Consider the following 19,270-nt stretch of genomic DNA (forward strand, 5'->3'; position numbering starts at 1 on the left):
TCATACCATAAAAACAACTGCTCAAGTTGACAGCCTTTATTGGTTCAGCTTAACAAGGGAATCACCATGTTTTGATGAAACTTCACTGCAAATAAGACTCATTGTTTCAAATAGGTATTTACATCACATTGAGATCTCTAGTCCATTAATTTAATCTCTACCAATTGATGTAGAGTATCAAGGGTTTGGATGCAAATGTTTAACAACTAATCTACAACTGAAACACTTCTTCAATGGTCACTGCACATGTTGCAAATAATCATGGCTCAGTAGATGGAAAAAAAGAAAACACCAAAGCAATAATAGAACGGCAGCAGGTTTTTAAAGCTATAACATTTTAGAAGTTCAGTGGAACTGGTTGATATGTGAAACTAATCCATCGCACAAATGAAAGATTCGCACAATGTCAACAAAAACAACTATTCCTAAGTTAATTAAACATGGTAACGTCTACTTGCAACATGATTGTCACATGTCTGCTGAAATGAGACGCAGGTGAAAAACCAACAGTGGAGTACATTCTTACTGTGTTCAGAAAGCATCTTTCCTGGAAGAGTTACAAAACTACAATTCCTCGGACAGTTCGAGGAGAAGATACAAAACTCTAATGAAAGGAAACGGCGGACGCCTCATTCCTGTTGTCAGCAAGTTGCTACAAAAAACTGATTTTAGGAAAACTGCACAAAATGGCTAAATAACACCCAATTGAACTGAACAACATGATGCACAAAGCAGCAAATCATCTGACGAAAGCAAAGTTTGGATCAACTCAGGGTTCTGGTTCACAGTTCTCCAGGAACAGGGTTTAGGATCCACATAAATCTCAAGAGGAACTCCACAAGGAATTCATAAGGGCAAAACAGCTTTGCACAAATCAGAAGTCCACATAAAAAAAATTCTACCAGCCTCTGTTTGTTTTACTCCACAGAGAAGGAAGGTGGCTTTTTTCCCCATCAGCTCATCCTTTACACAACCCAGCTGCAAAACTCACTGACCTCATCATTACCTGGCCCGATTTTATTTAAAAAAAAACAAAACAAAAACAAAAAATAAATAAAATAAAATAGAGTCCTTTTCTGTGGGTTTCTTGAGCCCTCTGGTGTCTGGAAGGTTTTTTATATGCTGGTAGTTTGATTTTAACTACATTCATGCTTGTGCTGCAGCTGTTTATCTCAAAGTGATTGGTTCTAGGCACTGATTCATGTTTCTCATTCACTTTTCATTTATATCCCTGCCATCATCTCATCAGCGCTGATGGCATTTCCACTGTGTAACTGGGATAAAGTGTCATTTTAATCCACACAAAGAATCCTCTCAGATTCAAATTACAGGGTGTATTCTAGAGTTTCGAAAGATTTCCTTCATAAAGTCGGAATTTTTCAACCCGATTATCTATAAATTTGAAGATTTTGGTCATATGTAGTTTACTTTGTGTGGTGGACTAATATGGCCATCGGCATGGCTATATAGCCAGTGAACATTCGTAAATTCAAAATGCTGTGTGAAATGACAGTGGGTCAAATCTGTGGCCATCTGTTGGGACTGAAAAGACCTCAAGCCACATTGTATCCCTCCCTCTGTATCCCTTCCAATGACCTGAACTTGTTTTCCAAATGTGGAAACTCTCATATCCTTCTCTTCCTCAGCCACCTTCCTTTTCTACTCCTTACCTGTGGTGGATTGATTGCCACGACCGCCTGTAAGCCTCGACTATCATCCCCCCCTCGCCCCTCTTGTTTGGTTTCTTTCACCTCAAGCAGGGATTTGTGTGATGAGTGTGGACAGTCCACAATCCCCTGAGGAATCACTTAATGCATTAAAGCATTCAAGCATTTGCCAATCTAAGTGTACATAGAGTATTTAAAAAAGACATCTGGTCATGAAGCACAGCTGGACATTAACAACCCCTGCTTTCAAAAGATTAAAATAAGGAAAAGCCTTCGCTGAAACATCATATGACACAGAGTTGAATATTCAGTGCTGGTCATGTTTGATAGTTTCGATGACTTTTTTTGCAATTTTGTGCTCTGTGATAAGAAAGGTACTTCAGAAGAAAAACTGTCCCATGATGATCACGATATCAATGGGATTTGCGCCCCATGCCTTGAAAAAAACAGTCTGAAATCCCTGTGCCGCTCCACCACTGACGTGTGGTCGAAACCACCCCGTTATAGACCTTGTGAATGAGCCAGTGGTTCTCAAGGCAAATGAAAGGTATTTCAATTCAAGGCTTTTTTTATATCAGACTCAAGCACAGAAACCGTGTTTGTATTTCCTCTCCGAGAGGGTGTGTCGACCGCTGCTTCTTTCAGAGGCTGCTGAGGGTTTTGGGCCCAGTAAATGATTGTTGGTGCTGCTCTCCTCCCATAATAAACCTAATTTAAAATAGTCTGGGACATCATACGGGTTGAGCAACCAACCGACTTTTCGCATGGGGATTGTGTGTTGCCTGTTTGAAGGCTTTCTGTAACCATGTCCATCCAGGTTTGGAGAACTAGCTCTTCAAATTCAGTTGGGAGGCTCTGATCCTCCTCTGAAGATGAGTGTAAAAACTTTAAGAGCACTCCTTTCTTTCCTGGAGGCTGTGAGGTGAAGAGGGTTGGGTGGATTATTTTGTTGGGAGTTGAGCCTCATTTGGATTCCCATGAGAGACCGTTGAGATCTCTCCCGTTTCCCTCGGCAGCTCGACCACACGCCGCCATCTTCTCGACTTCCCTCCTTCACTTTGCACGGGCATCGGTCCCTGCCTCTTGCTTGTTCACTTGGACTCTTGCCATTTCCCTGCCCATCTGTTCGTGCCCTCCTCTTCTTCTACCCTCTTATTTCTCTCGCTGGTCATTGGTTTGGTTTCGCTATCCCGTCGCTTTCACTCGGTGGTGCTTCGGTTGTAGCAGAGGAAAACAGGTATCCATTTTATGTTTTTATTATTTCCCAGATTAAAAAGCTGATGAACTAAGCTCAGCTCAAGCCTAGCTCCCTTCTTCAAGCATCCTGCAAGACACAAAGCAAGGTTTATTAGTTTGTCCATAGCATATTAAGCGAATTAAAAAGTCAACACAGCTGGGAGAAGTTTGCCCCTCTTTGTTTTTTTTGAAAAAGTGAAAAATTGAACACTCATTACAGCCAAATAACATTTCCAAATGAACCTATAGCTTCTATTTAATGGACGATAGGAATAAATGTCACAAATGTCATAACAATATCCATCACTCAGGTTCATTTTGAGCTTTTAAGTGCCTTAATCTAGGGTTTTGTGACCTGGTATCTACGTCTACTTATCAAAACAATATGAAGCTACAACATAAAAGACTAAAGTCATATGATCAGAACGTGTCAGTCTGCCAAGATCCCTAAAGATTCACCTGAAGCCCGTGGCCACACAATCAGTCAAAAGAAAGCGACATGTTTCTTTCATTGACAACACATGATAACTGAACACCGAAAGCTTTCAGTGTATTATGGTCTTGATTACCCTTGAAGGAACCAATGCGCTACACTACAACTAAAGTAGGTCATCTAAAGTGTCATGTACTTACACTTTAGTACTGTGACAGTCCAGTCACGCCGCCATGCTGGTATGCACGTTCACCCTGGTAAGTTGAGTCCTGGGACAAAGCCACATCGATTTGCGACTTGAACTCATCGCCCAGGTAGCTGTCCTGGACAACAAGAGGACAGAAACAACATTACAGCAGCAGACACAGGAGACTTTTATCACTGAGCTCAGGAGCCGTCCATCTTTTATAATGTAAACCTGCCCCACAGTTTTACTGGATTTGCTGAATTCAAATTATGAACAACATGACCAATGCAACAAAAAAATTATCACTCAATAGGTTCTATACACTATACAAGTGAAAAAATTATTAAAACTTTTAAAATCTGGAAATGAGCAGCAACATTACAAGATCTATCTACAACAAATTCAACAACATACAACTTAACAAGCCAGAAAATAACCTTCCAATAGGCCTTGTTACAGATAAAGACAGTTCCTCTCACAATATGAAGTATAAGATAGGCAAGCAATGATTCACAACGAGGAATGCTGCAAAGAAAAACATGGACTGGACGCAAGAAATAAACTAGTGAGATAAGTGGTAACATTTTAAGGATTAAAAAAGGGACACGGGCCAACTATTCAGTATTTGTGTATTTTCAAAACAAAAAATGTCTGAGAATTAATGTATAAAAATAATTTTGAATAAAAAGTGAAAAAGGACAAATATAACCAAAATCTGAGATATCTGAGATAATGATCAAACATTATTATCATGAACACGTCTTAAATATTTGATAAATCTTCTTTCATTAAGTAGCAGTGATGTAATACCTGGGAGAGCTCTGGCTGGGAGAGGCCAGGCTGGCTCATCTGAGAGGGCTGGCTCATGGAGATGTAGCCCTGTGTCAGCGGCCCCTGGGAGAAGGACTGGGAGGGTCCATCCTGGCTGGCCTGGCTGTTCGGTCCGTTACCCTGACTGGCACCCTGGTTTCCAGAACCACGGACCCTCTGCCGCCCGCCACGCCCAGGCTTGCCCTTCATAGCTCCACGACCTTGATGAAAAAAAGACGAGGACCAAAGTCAAGACAACCATGGTAGCCAACCATTGTTCTAAGGTCACTATAAATTATTTACACTAAACGGAAGAAGAACCCCAGTAAGGTAAGCTTGGGGCGCGCCGGGTATTACTGCTGGTTGACAATAAAGACGGTGTGAGTTCGGTCCCTGTAACCTGACTTTTGGATTGTCAGCTCTTAAGGTGGTTCAGTGGGTTATTTCCGTGCTGTGCTATACCTGCAGCAGGGCCGTTGGTCTGACCCAGGTAGCTGGGTGGAGGCATTGGCGGCATCACCAGGTTGAAGGGTATGGGGATATTCATAGCAGCCATATGACCGGGGCCTGCCCCAATCATCCCAATCTGGTCATGAGTTTGAAAGTACATGTTGGACGGACGCCCGGCTGAAAGAGAATGCACAGAACAAGGCTCATGTCAGTTTTCTATTAAGAAACAAGACTAGGCAAGCCTTTTTTTTTTTTCTGGATTGTAAATGCAGCCAGTTGGTAAAAGAGTTTGTCATTGGTTATTATCTTGAGTCATACCATGAGATACTACAAAAATAAATAACAAATAAATACCAGCATTGCTGCGGTCATATGCAGAGCCAGGGATGAGGGCCTCACGGGCATCGTACATCGCAGTGCTCATAAAACGTCCACCCTGGAAAACACCACAAAGTTGCCATTTAGTATAGTTGCATACTTGACAGATTTAGGGCTGCAACTAACAATTATTTTCACTGTTCATTAATCATCTGACGTTATTTTCTCAATTAACCACTTGGTCTATATAAATTCTATAAAATATTTCCATCTCAATTTCCCTGAGTCCAAGTTAATGTCTTCAAATGTCTTGCTTTGTCTGTCCAGTAGTCCAAAACCTGAAGATATTCAATCTATCATGGAGGACTAAAAAAAAAAAAAACAAAAGCGCAAATATTCACATTTGAGGAGACGGGACTAGTGAATTTTGTCACTTTTGCTTTTAAATGAAATCAATACTCTTGCTGAATAAGGGATGTGGAAAACAGCAGCAAAACAACAGCTCAATTCTCCGTAACAGCTCCATCATTATCAGTTTGTCATCATGTCTTATGATGCACTGTACATCTCCACAGCACAATGAGTGCGCTTAGTTTGTTCTACTTACAGGGTTGATGGTGTTGACCAGCTTGCGGGGCTTGCTGAACTGCATGAGGCTCTCCCTCAGGTTGTTGAGGGGCCCCTCAACCAGGACCTTCTGCTCCTTGTAGTTGTTCAGCAGGTTGTTCCACAGCGGTTGCTTGGAGAGGGCCTTGGGGTTCCCCACGATGATCACACCATACCTTCATTCACGAAAGATACACACGAGTGTGCTAATCAGGGATTGGGTAAAAGTTTTATATTGAAATCACTGTAGAATTTTTTGTGATGATAGCGTCTTACAAATTACTCTGGCGCAAGTTTGTGTGTAGAAATTCCAATAGTCTAATTATTCCTACCATGAACACCTACATAAAATTAACGAAGCAGGCATGTCTAATCTACACTTTCAAGATTATTACAGTGTGGAGCGGATCCTATGGGTGTTCACAGTGCAACAAATCAACATACAGAATTCAACAGCTGAATTTTACACTAGACTTGACTACCTGTCAAGAGTGTCTGATTTGTATGTTTCTTAATTTGACTCTACAAGGAAATCTGAGTAGTTCATCATAAACTAATGAGCTGGCTGTGTGCTATGTCAACTTTATCCAATGTGATCCCTTTTAAATTTATATTGAGGTTTTTACTTGGCTCTGGTCAGCGCCACGTTGAGACGGCGAGGGTCATTCAGGAAGCCGATGCCCTGATGCTCATTGGCACGAACACAAGAAAGGATGATGAAGTCCTTCTCTCTTCCCTGGAAGGCGTCCACACTGGCAATTTCCACTTGCTGCAATGGAACATGACAAAAAAGGGAAAGAGGATGAAATTGCATTGTAAGAACAAGAGAAAACAAGATTTTTTTTCCACAGAGAAAGCAATGAAAACCTTGGTGATTGCTACAGTACGTAATGAGAATTACATGTCCATCTGAAATTGAATGTACTCCCAGCTCTGGCTTTCAAAACAACTATTCCTGAGTTGCCTTTGACTAAGACACACAAACCCAAACTAGCTCAATTGACATTATTTTAAATCTAAAAATAACTTAATTATCTTCTCAGGTGTGTGGGGTACCTGATAGAGTTTGGTGTGCAGGGAGCCGCTGAACTGCATGTACTGGACCAGGTAAGAGCGCTGACCCTCGTATGGGGTGATGATGCCGATTTGGTCGGGTTTTGCTCCAGCCTTCAGCAGCCTGGTGGTGATCTTCTCTACGTTGGCAGCCTCCGTCCTTGAAAACACCAGCAGGGAAAATTACCTCTCTATTTAACTGGAGTAGACTAATGTTGGTTACAACTGCAAATCAAGCCCATTGTGCATCAATATTTGCATGCCCTGCATAAGGTTCAGGATGATTTTACTTGCTAAAAGAGCAAATAAATGAACACAAATTGGTTTAAGTGATGGTTATGTAACTTTCACTGCACTGCTAAACTTGAAGAAAACCCATAACAAAAAGCACATAACAGCACCAGTTTAATCTTTTTCTGATGGAATACTAGCCCACCTCAACAAGGTCCGTTTATGAAATTAAGATTGTTTTTAAGAAACCGTTATCCTGATTGAAATCATTCCTCTTTCTCTGTTCTGTGGAGGTGAACCTGGCATTCCTGTTTATCATTACTGAAAAGGGGAAGGCTTTCTTCTTCATAAAAATATACCTTGCAACTATTTAAACCTGTCATGCTGGTCTTGATGTGAAGGCTATGAGCAAGCACCTTTACCAGCCACTGCATTCAACGCATTTTGTATATTATAAATGAATTTAGATATTTCAGTTAAATTACGCAAAGTAACCCAAGAAAATTACCTGTTGAGGTAGGAGGTTCCAGAGCTGGCAATCTCCTCCTGGCCCTGAGTCACGTAGAAGAACATGGGCTTGTCCGGCTGTGGCCACTGGAAGTCAAAGCCTTTCTTAATGCGGTCAGCTGGGGAGAACAAGGAAATGTTGCTATGTTTTTAGTCTTTAGAGGAGTTTGTAGGTCTTTTTACCTAGTAATGTACCAGCTAAAGTGAATATTAATTTGCCCCTCCATCAAACCAGATAATGAAGTGCTGAATCTTGACATACCTGCAGTGACACCATTTTGCAGGGAGCCCTCATAGAAGATGTTGGAGGGGAAGGCACTGAGAGCCGGATGCATGCGGTACTGGACCTGCAGGCGGATTGGCCGGATCCCCAGAACCACCAAGCGTTCAAACAGGGACTGGGACAGACCTGCCTTGGCCGCCTTCTTACACATTACCACAGGACCCAACTGGCAGTGGTCACCCACCAAAATGAGCTGGGAGGAGGAAAATGAGTCACACAAGTGTAACATGTGGGTTAATATAACCGCATAATGCAAGTTTTGTCTCTGGATGTTCAGGACAAATCATATTGCATATCTTAACAGTTATAATTCATATTGCTAGCCATACAAGATCCTTCACATTTTAACAAAAAAAAAAAAATCTGATATGTGGTGACAATGGCAGGTGCTCATGTTCCTATGACATTCTTTTTTATTTTCTTATTGACATGCTATTATTCCCAAATGTCCGTTCCTGCTGCAGTGCCCTGATTAATCAACAGAGAGCAATCAAGTTCCTATAGTGTTTAAAAGTTTTTTTTCTTTCACTGTCAAATTATTGACAGATGCTATCAGTCAAAGATGATATTGAGCTATTCAAGTGATATTTGAATATCAACAAACTAATAATTTGTTTAAACATTATACTGTTGACATCTCCAACATTATAAGTTCACTTGGCAAAAAAGTGTGTGTACCTGCTTGGCTCCCAACACCACAGGGACCATACACTCTGGCTCGGTGGCCTGGGTGCTTTCGTCAATCAAGATGGAGCGGAACTGCATCTTGGCTAGGCGGGGGTCTCCAGCCCCGACACAGGTGCAGCAGATCACATCGGCATTCTGGACAACAAAGAGGAAGATAATTTACAATTCTCAAACAGAAGAGGGAGCCAGGACGTTGTGGTGAAACACCAAGGTGTCTCCTACTGTGATTATATGACAAATAATCATCATGTCATGTGGTGTTGTTTCTTCATTAATGTTACAAACTCAGTTGTGTACTGCTCCAACAAAGCAGAGAACACAGATGAGAACAGAATAAAACAAAAATGAGATTAGTAACAAGCTTCCTGGTTATCACAGCACCAGTATGGAGATGATCATAGCAATGATCAGAATGAGTTTTGACTACTTGTCTGAAACTATTTGTTGTAGTAGCAATGACTGTAGACGACCGCTTTGTAAAACTGATAACTCCCAGATGCAGTGACAGGAAACCATTCACATTGACAACACTTTGAGTTTCAACCTTAAGCTGTTTTGGTCTAACACTTCGAAGATCCTCCTCACCATGAGCAGCTCCCTCTCAGCAGTGCGTTTCAAAGCCCTGTAGCGTTTCTCATCCGCAGATGACAGCTCACCAGTCTCATCCTTTAGCTGCTGTAGTTTCTGAAGCTCTGGCATACTATGCGGATAAAGACACATCAGGGTGACTACAGAGACCCTGACTACATTTATACTGGTAGTTAAAAAACAATGCTAATCTGTGATCTAATTACTCTGTATCACATGCATCCTGCAGTCGTGGCAGCCTAAGGATAAGAGCTATTTGCTTATGTCTGCAACATTTCAGGCTCAGATCCTTACAAACAGAAATCATGGCTCAATATTCACAGCTGTCAAGTTAAATATAGACAAGTCATCTGTTTTAAAAAATTCAGTTGCAATTGTTGGAGGTCTGAAGGTCTATGATTAGACATCAGATTTTATTCTGTTTGAGCACTTGTCATCTAGATGTGCATTAAAACTAATAACTAATTTACAAAGAGATAGAAAATTAAACTGCATATCCCAAAGGACATGCTTAAGGACCCTGTTTGCCAAGTTTTGAGTATGAATCTGGAAACCATGCGAACTTTGAAGTCAAAGTAACACAAGAACAATATGGAAGTGTCTGGAGGACTTAATTTCCCTACATGCCACTGACCTGTCCATGTTGCTGATCTGATTGTGCAGAGCCAGAAAAGACACTGGTGACTCAATGGCCTCCCGACTCTTGGCACACAGCCTAACAACCTTCAGCCCAGTCTTGTCAATCTTCTCAGTTAACTGGTCCACAGCAATGTTACTGGGAGCACACACCAGAACTGGGCTGCAGGACGCACACATATATGCATCATAGAGGGTTAGTAGAGAAACTGGTAAAATAAAGTTGCTGGAATGACAAAAACTGTAACGTGCTATTTTTTTGAGTATGTAACTATAAAAATCTTTTTCTTACCCGTTGCCCTGTCGGGACAGGTGATAAACGATAGTTGCAGAGGTGACAGTCTTCCCAGTGCCGGGAGGACCCTGAATCAGACTGAGAGGCCTCTGTAGCACTGTCTTCACAGCGTACACCTGAACATACAAGCAAGACAGAAACAAAACAGCGCAGGTGAACTGTCACAAATACAGACATCAAACCTCTCTTAAAATGTCTATCCTGTTATAGAATCCCCATAATCTGCACTGTATTCATCCTTGTTGCAACAATGATGTGAGATCTAAATTCCACATTAGAGCCATAACAGATAACATGTTTTGCCTGCTTAATGAAAGGCTTGCCCTACCTAACGGAAGTCACAAGCCTCCTCAAGCCTCAAGGAATGACAGAACAACAACAGGAACCAAAGGGACTCCGTTTAGTGAGGTCTGACCTGTGAGTGATTGAGGTCAGGCAGGCCCTGAGCAGTGAAGCGCTTCGGCAGCTGGCACTTGATGGTGACATCCTCCACCTCATGTCCAAGCAGTTTGTGGTAAATGTAGCCAGACACGGAGGTCTCGTCCACCGCAAACGTTTTCAGGGCGCTTTGCATCCTACAGCGACACAGACACAAATGTCAGTCACGATCACTTATTTGTATCATCAGGGAACCTCTGACCTTGCCACAAGAGTGAATCTGCGTTGACATCTTTACTTCACAAATGTAAGATTTACACAAAATGATCTCCTGTAAACACTGCATATTTAGCTCTGTGCACTGTGTGCAGGAGGGGGGAAAAAAAATCTTATTACTTCCTGTAATGTGGAGTAATATTGTGACTTAAAAGCAATAAAATTAGATGTTCCCATCACATCTGGAATTTAAGGGGCACAAGATTCCTGCCTACCTGTCAAAGGAAGTGGATTTCCACACAAAGTCCACCTGGAAGTTGTGGGGGATTTCCACAGGTGCTCCAACGCTGCTCCGCAACTCGATGGCAATTTCATCCCCATAGTCTTTAAACACAGGCTGTTAAGGAAGCCCAGCATTGTCTGTCAATTATATCTAGTAAATCGGGGTGGATGGGGCTATGTTGTCTCTACTAGTCTTTTATAGTTAGATTGTACACTTCCATCTGGATTAGTGCCAGTTTTGTAAGCCAGACTTTAGGACACTCTAATGCAATGGACGATCAACTGTTAACAGCGTAAAGGATACTGTCAGGGACTTTGATGACATGGCCAATGCCTTTCCACAGTGGGGCCATGTCTCCCTTGTACCGCAGGCAGATTTCGTCACCTTGCATCAGCCGCATATCTGAGATTGATAAAAAAGACACGAATTAGAAACTTTTCTATGCTAACAATGACCTACAAATAAACTAAGGAGGGTGAACTACTGTGCACCTACAAAACAGCACAAAACCCCACTACAAAAACAGAACAAAACCAAGCACACATGCCACCAAAAGATGCAGGGTTCAGGGAGGCTGCGTGCAATTCTGAGGACTGAAGGGGGATGGGGAGGGGCTCTATCTGCACCACTGAACCACGGGGAGGAAGTCAAGCTCAGAGAATTACCACCTGAATCCGTCTTGGGCAGTGTGAAATAGGCAATCCGCTTTTTATTCAGCCCCAGGTCCCACCTGACTGTTATATTGTCTTGGGTCTGCAAAAGAAAAGTAATAAAATAAATGTATCATCAACTACTAATCTGTACGTCAAAAGTACTATATAGTATCACATCACTGTGACATTATTCCTGGAACTCTAGATCACAGCTGCAGTGGAGTAAGTGCATCATGTGCACCCATTTTAACAGTCCAGTGTGATCACTGCACAAGATTAAAATAATCCTCACTGTACATGTAAAACTATGAGTTGGATTAATGGGTTTTTGAGGAGAGTTTCTATATCACTCAGAACCTGACTCACATGTTAGATGACCATGGACATCATTCTATAAATTAAATAGTCTCCAATTTAGAAATGGTGCTCAGGTACCTGGGACTCCTTAAGCTTCTTGTCGTAGTCAGCCTCCAGTTTGACCAAAGGGCCAAAGATGTTTTGGTACTGGTAGGCGTCCTCGTAGCGCAGCAGCACATGCTGGGGTTCCTCATCCACTCCAGGTTTCTCCAGGTCTTCCAAGGTGGCGGTGGGATTGTCCTATGAGGAAAGTCACGGCAACTATCAATCCTATGTACATCACACACTCTTAATCCACAAACAGATTCTACTTTCACTGGCAGATGCCTCTTAAAACTAGTATTCAACAGGTAGATACCAATCTTGCTAAGCAACTGTCACTGACAGCCCTCTAGCCTGTGCTAGTCACGTTAAGTTCATAATCTTCTTGTTACAACACTGCTCTGAATAAGAAACCCCGGAGAAAAAGCCTCCAAGCATGTCAGGTGCATACCTTCCAGAGCTCCTCCAGCTTGTTGATCTGCTGGGCAGTGATCTGACGGGCTCGAAGCTGCTCCTGCTCTGATGGGATCTTCACCAGCCAGGACAAAAAGCAGCGATCCTGGATCAGTGGTTGCCACTGAGAGCTGTCCCAGTTGATGTCTTTTAAGCTACTCTGGCTGGCACATGGCTGCCTGCATGGAGATACAAGGTTCAGAAAGACAGAAACTTAGAAACATGATATGAATCAGTACAAGCTTCTCTGCTTCTAACTAACTCATCAAAGATGTAATGACATACATGTTGGCTGCTAAGTAATAAATTGCCAAACACTAATGCAACGAAATGTTTAAGTAACTTATAATGTTACAGTTACACAATCTGCGCACCAGACAGCACTGACAAGTTTATTTCTAAACTGTAAAATGTTCTGCTCAGTATATATTTTAGTCTACTTTAATAAACAAATTTAAAGGTTTCTTATTGGTCAGGCTTTAGTTTTAGTCATATAAGCACAACGGCCAATTTAAATAAATAAATAGATACAAAATTGTATTTGATCATTATGTCATACGCTTGATCTGAATTTAAATGGTTACTTTTTCACAGCTGTTCTGGAGCAGGGCTAGCTTTATGCTTAACTAAAAAGGTTTATTCTCATTATTCTAACTTTCTTTTCTTCTTAAGTTTTCACTGTCTATCGCTGACAAGGCAAAGTTTTGTTTCGCTGCCATAAACATTCATAAACTTGCTAATATTCCCACCTCGCTGACTAATCTAGTATTTCAGAGAGGCTGCATCAGTTTCCGGAGCCTCAGAATGCATAACAACTCATCCAATGTAAGGACTGAAACCTGAACAACTGATAGGAGATAAACGTCCTGTTTCAAAGCATGAATTTGAATGTTTTGCTTTCAGTTCATGCTCCAGGGTAGCTTATGAGAGGTTCAAAGCTGTTGTCAAGGACACTCTTGACTGAACATACTGGATTTGTAGGCATTGGTTACAGTCTATGTTCTAAGCTTCTGCACCGCTAGCACTTACCTGCAGAGTAACACCACCACAGAATCGGCCTTGGCCGGGATGAAGCCCAGGAGGAAGACGTTGCGACAGCCGCAGTTGTAACACTCGAGCACCGTCTCGCCCAGTGGCCCATCTTTATGCAGCGTCACTTCTTTGCATTTGGCTCTCACCAAGTGGTTCACAATGTGGCTTGAAGTAAGAGAACAGAAGTCAGATGATTATAAATAAATATATGAATGAATGAATGAATGAATGAATGAATAAATAAATAAATAAATAAATAAATAAAGACACTTCAATCTGTGGGACACTACTTGCTGTAGCACTGCAGCAGGAATCTATTGATAGATCAAATAGTATATTGCCTTACAGTACAAAAACAGGACAGATACTGTAGGCCATTCACAGTCTTAAAATAACATTGTAAATGGGTTAGTGTATTGCAAATGTCAACAGCTGAGAGTAAATAAACTTGGGTTAGTTAACCACGGTTTCCTACCAATGCAAATACAATGAAAAGGCTTGTTTATACTACATCATGAAAATCTCTCTTTATACGCACATCATCTGCCTGCCACAAAGCTGGCCAATTGTAGTGTAGGTAATAAAGTGTTTAATTACAATTGTACTGTGAAAATTTAATAAAAGAAAAACCCACACTTGTTTGTTATTCTGATTAAAAATAAATAAATAAATAAATAAATAAAAATCAATTTATGGTCTGTCTTAATAGCTTTATGTTCTGACACCTATATGTGAGGTGATAAGATGAAGAGGAATTCGATTACACACCTGCCGGATGTGTTGCCACGTCCATTACAGAACCACTTCTTGCTGGTATTGCAGTACACCACACACGCTGGATCGTGGATACCACAGTAGCTGAAAAACATATCAAAACACCATCTGAATTACTGCACTATTTAGTAAAAATACTGTATGAGTACAGGAAACACGGCAAACACAAAGCAATGCCAAACTGACAACAGGCTGAATTAGTGGCAGTGTCAGAGGCGGTTAGCATTTTGTATCGAACATGTGTTTAAGAAGTCCAAAAGTAAACATGAAATTCAATGGAGTCATGCACTGTCCATACAGGCAAGACTCTTACATGTTTCTGGTTTAATTTCTAAAAGGCGATTGTTTGTTGAAAACTTGATGTTTTCCAAAATTACTACAAGTTACTCATGTTCAGTAACTTGCAAATAAAATGAATGTGTTATTGTAAAAGCTAATTTATGACTGGAAAATCTGACTTTCATTAAAAAACACTCCTAGATCTGTTTAGGGGACTCTATCCTAGCCACAACAACTATCCCAAGGCTGGGAGACAATCAAATATTAAATGCAGTAATAAAATTTAACCCTCTTTTTTCTAAAGACAATACCTTTACCTTGCAAATTTCTCAATAGTGTCTCGATTTTTTTCCGCAAGCAACTTTTGCCATTTTACACATGTGAATATTACTATATATGAAGAAGAGGTGCAATGATTAGTAAATTAATTGATCTATTTTGTCTAATATATTGTCTATTTTAATAGTCAATTTATCATTTCAGCCATTTTCTCCATCAAAAAAGCTAAGCATTCCCTGGTTTCAGTTTCTCAAATGTGAGGTTTCTCTGCTTTTCTTTGTCATATATGATATAGTAAACTGAATATCTATAGTTTTTGTACTCTTGCTGTAAAATTTGTTTTAGATGCTTCTTTGGGATGTGGGAAATTATAACAGGGAATTTTCTGATACTGTATAGACAAAATTACTAAAAGTTTAGTGAAAAAAAAAAGATAAATCAATAATGTAAATAATTGAAGCTTTGATAGCATACTCTGCCTATCAGAAACGTAAGTGTTAAAGAGGATATTGAACACTGAACACTATTTGTGGTGTGCAACATCAAGGGCCACAGAGACAATAAGTACTATTAAAACAGTTTTGTTCAATCACCATCAAAGAAAAAAACCCAAAACGAATGCAGTATAACAATTTATGAAGTAAAATGAGCTAAAACAAATGCAGTTTAATACAACAGTCCAGCAATAAATTCTCCCTTCATGAAAGTTTGAATGTTTAGTTAGTGTTGAAACTCTTTTAGAGAGGTGTTGATTCAACTTTATGATCGTTTTTGGAGGCTGCAGTTTGTGGTGCTTTTGAATTGTGTGGCATTATAAAAGGACAAGTGTCTGTATTATTTTGGCCACCCCATTTATGTCAATGAGGGTAGACTAAGTAACAGACACATCTCTCTGTATAACACAATACAGTTCAAAAGCAGCACAAATTACACCCTTTAAAATGCTCATAAAGCTGAAGGAGGATTTAGTGCAGGACTGTTGCATTAGTAGTACACTGTCGCCCTGGCGTGGTGCGGCTCCTGTCAGCGTACCTGCATGCGTGCACAGGCAGGTCTTTGGTGTAATATGTGTCTTCTTCATCCTCCTCAAAGTTGAGCTCGGCCAACAGCTGGCTGGCTTTGGCCACAGAGTCATCTACTCCACCGTTGTGAAGACCCTCATCAGGACCATTTATCTGCAGCACAACACGAAATTTACCAAACAAACTGAATGCTATAGATTAGCAGCTAGCGGCTAGGGCGCGGAAAAGCCAGTTGCTTAACTAGAAGTTGACAGGTTGTCACTGCTCTTCACGCTAATTTTGGTTATTAAAGTTGCATTTCTGACTCTGAACAGTTCAAAACAAACGCTCTAAGACAACTAACATTACTTTGGGAGTTAAGTTAACGGGCTTACTAGCTAGCAGCGAGCTAACGGCAACAGCTAGCTAGCGTGAAGCTAGGCAACGCTACATCCAATAATAGCGGGCTAGCAGGTTAGCTAACTGCCGCTAACGCAAGTAAACCACGCTTTATCCTGCCTTCCTGTAGAATTTCAAGCCTCAGACCTGGGTGTCCAGTTGGCTCTGGGTCTGGCCTTGAGTTTGCGTCTGGCTGGGCAGGGTGAAATCGGTGAAATCATACTCGGAGCCCTGGGTATCCGCTCCGAGCAACTCCGCTTCCTCGGTGTCCAAGAAGGTGAGGGTCTGGGAACTCGGCCCGTACGCCTCCACGCTCATCTCGACTCTCAACTTTCGCTTTACTGAACGATTTCCGGTGTTCGCCTGTTGATGAACTAAGTCCTCACGGTATTTGTTTGTCGGTAACCCGTTTAGTTGCCGATCCTGAGAGTGTGAATTTGAACCCAAACAAAAAAATGGAACGGATCAGAACCTCGAAAGCTCCGGCAGGTCCAGCAGAGACGGCGACGGACTCCCTACGCCGCTCAACGTGTGACGTTTACGGTGTCGGCTGTAGCCCGAGACCGGTTAATCGATAAGGAGCCCTCACTCTGATCTTTTTCCGGAAATCAAAACAGAATCATGAAACACTGCAGGGAAAGTGGGGAAAATACCTAGTACAAAGTTATCCCCCCTCCCTAGTATTTTATTGATTTTGCCTTTTGTAAGGGACAAAAAAATATAATGTTGCCACTTGTCACTGAAGATAGGTGTTGATGATTCTGGCTGTATGTTTCTGGTTGTTGTCATGCTGCAGAATTAATTTGAGACCGATCAGACGCCTCCCTGATGGCATTGTGTGATGGATAAGAATCTAAACATTCGAATGCCTAAAACTGTGCAGTAATGTACAGTAATGTATCCATAGCTATATCAATAGCCCAACCTCTGGGAGGGAAAAACAATTCAGTAATTAAATGAATGAACCGGGTGTACTCCGTTTAATTTTCAGCATTCGAAAACAGAGAGAAATACACAGATTCGTCATTTTCTAACCACGATCTGCTCCTAATCATCACCTCAAGCCACTGTGTTCTTCAAAGCAAAAATACATCAGAGGTCGACAAACTCCAAATCATTATGTAACTCAGCGCTGGACATGTATTAATACAACACACAGAAATACGATCAAACATAGGATACGAAAGATCAACATCAGCTATCTATCCAGATCTTTTTTTATGTTAAAAATATTTCTCCATTTTAAAGTATATTTCTCTAAACAATCTCTGACTTCGTAAGACCCGTGTTCGTATGCAGGCATCCTGCCAAGCTCTGTAAACCAGTCCTGAAATGACTGGGGGGGGCCCTTACGATTCCCAAACATCGCAGAGTCCTCTGCCTCCCTATCATAAAACCCGTATGAATCCAGTCTGATCCGGCAGATTGGGCCACCTCTTTGAGGGGGGGGGGGTCTCTAATACATCTCAATTTGGATTAAAAAAAAACAACCTCATTATCTCCTGCATGAAGTTATGAATCTGGTGCCGGTATTTCTGAACTACTGGCCATTCCCATACTACACGTCACGTTCCCTGCCAGAAAAGGCCGACGTCGTCCCTCCTTGAAGAAAAAAAAAAAAAAAAAGAAAAAAAAAAGTTTGTTTAGAGCAAGTCACGCATCGCGCCATGGCGCCGCAAAGGCATACCTTCAAATGACGCGTGGCGTGGACGCCTTGCGTGATTTCCTTTGCTCCCGAACAGTAGACTTCCAGCGTGTTACTTTTCTCATACTAGGCGCCGAAACAGCATGGCACAAACACGGAGGCCTTTTTAAACACCCTCTCTATAGAATAAAGTCGTGACACGTGTTTTGTGATGGAGGAGCTACGAGCACGTGCGAGCAGGAGTCCGGCCAATTATTGTCGACAGAGTGGTGCTTCATTGTCACATCGACGATCTTCGATTAAGGCCTTTTATGCCGACTACCGACGGTGCCTTTGCGCAGATGACAAGTCAATTACGTGCCTTCAACAGGCATAACTACTGAGTGGTGGAAAAAATACAAAGTTGAAATAACAGACGCAGCGACATTATTTGTAATCTTTTAATTCTCTTTACTTCGAAGCCTTTCCTTTTACAAAGCCCAAGATTACTTATTGTAACAGTGCTTTGTTAATGTCAGAAGCAATAGAAGGACCCCTTTTCAGAGGATACTCCCTAAACAGAGGAACTTGCAAGAAATCACAGAGCCATAATGTTATTGTACAACAGAGCACACACCGAGATAAAAAAGTATTCTTGAGGTAGCCACACATTTGACTGGACAGCATCAGTATTATATCTATGAACTGACCACTGAGCATTTTTAAGGCCTTTTCATAACACACATAAACAAGAGCAAGGCACAGGAGAGAGTCAGGGTCAGAGGTCACCTCATATGTAAACTTGAGGCTTTCACATTTGAGAGCGGACATTTTAGGGGCAGCTCCTCCACAACCATTTCACTCTTCAGCACTCACAAAGCAACACAGTAAAATACCAGCACCTGCAAACTCAGATCTAAAACCTGCCCATCAATAACTCCATAAGAGAGTTTTAAAACCACATAGCCAAGACAAAGTTCAGTTCTGTTCACGTTACTATTCCAGGACGCTACTTTGTGGTAAAAACCGTGATACTGAATAGCAATTAAAATGACACACACTGCTAAAAATAATGACAATTAACTCAGACTCACTGGCACCAACTTGCTTGACTCAGGTAAAAGTTTAGTTTTCTACAACTAGCTATGACAGCCTAAAACTATATCCTTGTTTCCCCACAGGCAGGTAGTTCTGTTGCGGATACACAGGGTGTTGAAGTATGGAAACCATTCAATGCTAAAATTTCTACAGAAACTTATAAAAGTGGAGCTGTGTTGGGTGGTGTGGGCTGTTGTCAGCGATGACTCAGCCGCCAGGGAAATGCTGGTCAACACAGTGAAACAGAGAAACCAATGAAAAAAAAAAAAAAAAAAAGATTAAACAGAACATTTACATCTGGGAGTAGCACCATCACAGACACACTGAAGGAATATGCTGCGGATAAAGCATAAGTCACCTATAACGCATATCTCACATGCATAACTATAACTAATTGGGGGAAGAAGTCAAAAAA

The 19,270-nt window shown here is 41.4% G+C and overlaps 1 protein-coding gene across 2 annotated transcripts; it reads right to left on the bottom strand.

Annotated features, from left to right (window-relative positions):
- Positions 1-21: 21 nt before the first annotated feature.
- LOC120790518 (regulator of nonsense transcripts 1) lies at positions 22-16,677 on the bottom strand. 2 transcript variants are annotated; one of them, XM_040128100.1, is made up of 24 exons: positions 16,281-16,677; positions 15,766-15,908; positions 14,170-14,259; positions 13,399-13,566; positions 12,368-12,548; positions 11,953-12,114; positions 11,533-11,617; positions 11,168-11,266; positions 10,857-10,965; positions 10,403-10,562; positions 9,985-10,103; positions 9,691-9,855; positions 9,054-9,168; positions 8,460-8,603; positions 7,761-7,974; positions 7,500-7,617; positions 6,764-6,920; positions 6,334-6,476; positions 5,709-5,883; positions 5,138-5,219; positions 4,796-4,960; positions 4,334-4,554; positions 3,537-3,659; positions 22-2,991 (listed from the first exon to the last, which is right to left on the bottom strand). In XM_040128100.1, exons 1-23 carry the CDS (start codon positions 16,449-16,451, stop codon positions 3,540-3,542), a joined length of 3,306 nt encoding a protein of 1,101 aa, XP_039984034.1. In that variant the 5' UTR covers positions 16,452-16,677; the 3' UTR covers positions 22-2,991; positions 3,537-3,539. The 2 variants fall into 2 exon arrangements, with proteins under 2 accessions (XP_039984034.1, XP_039984033.1); XM_040128099.1 differs by having other exon boundaries at positions 11,530-11,617.
- Positions 16,678-19,270: the final 2,593 nt, after the last annotated feature.

Source organism: Xiphias gladius, chromosome 6 (genome assembly GCF_016859285.1).
Source record: "Xiphias gladius isolate SHS-SW01 ecotype Sanya breed wild chromosome 6, ASM1685928v1, whole genome shotgun sequence".
NCBI classification, from domain to species: Eukaryota; Metazoa; Chordata; class Actinopteri; order Istiophoriformes; family Xiphiidae; genus Xiphias; species Xiphias gladius.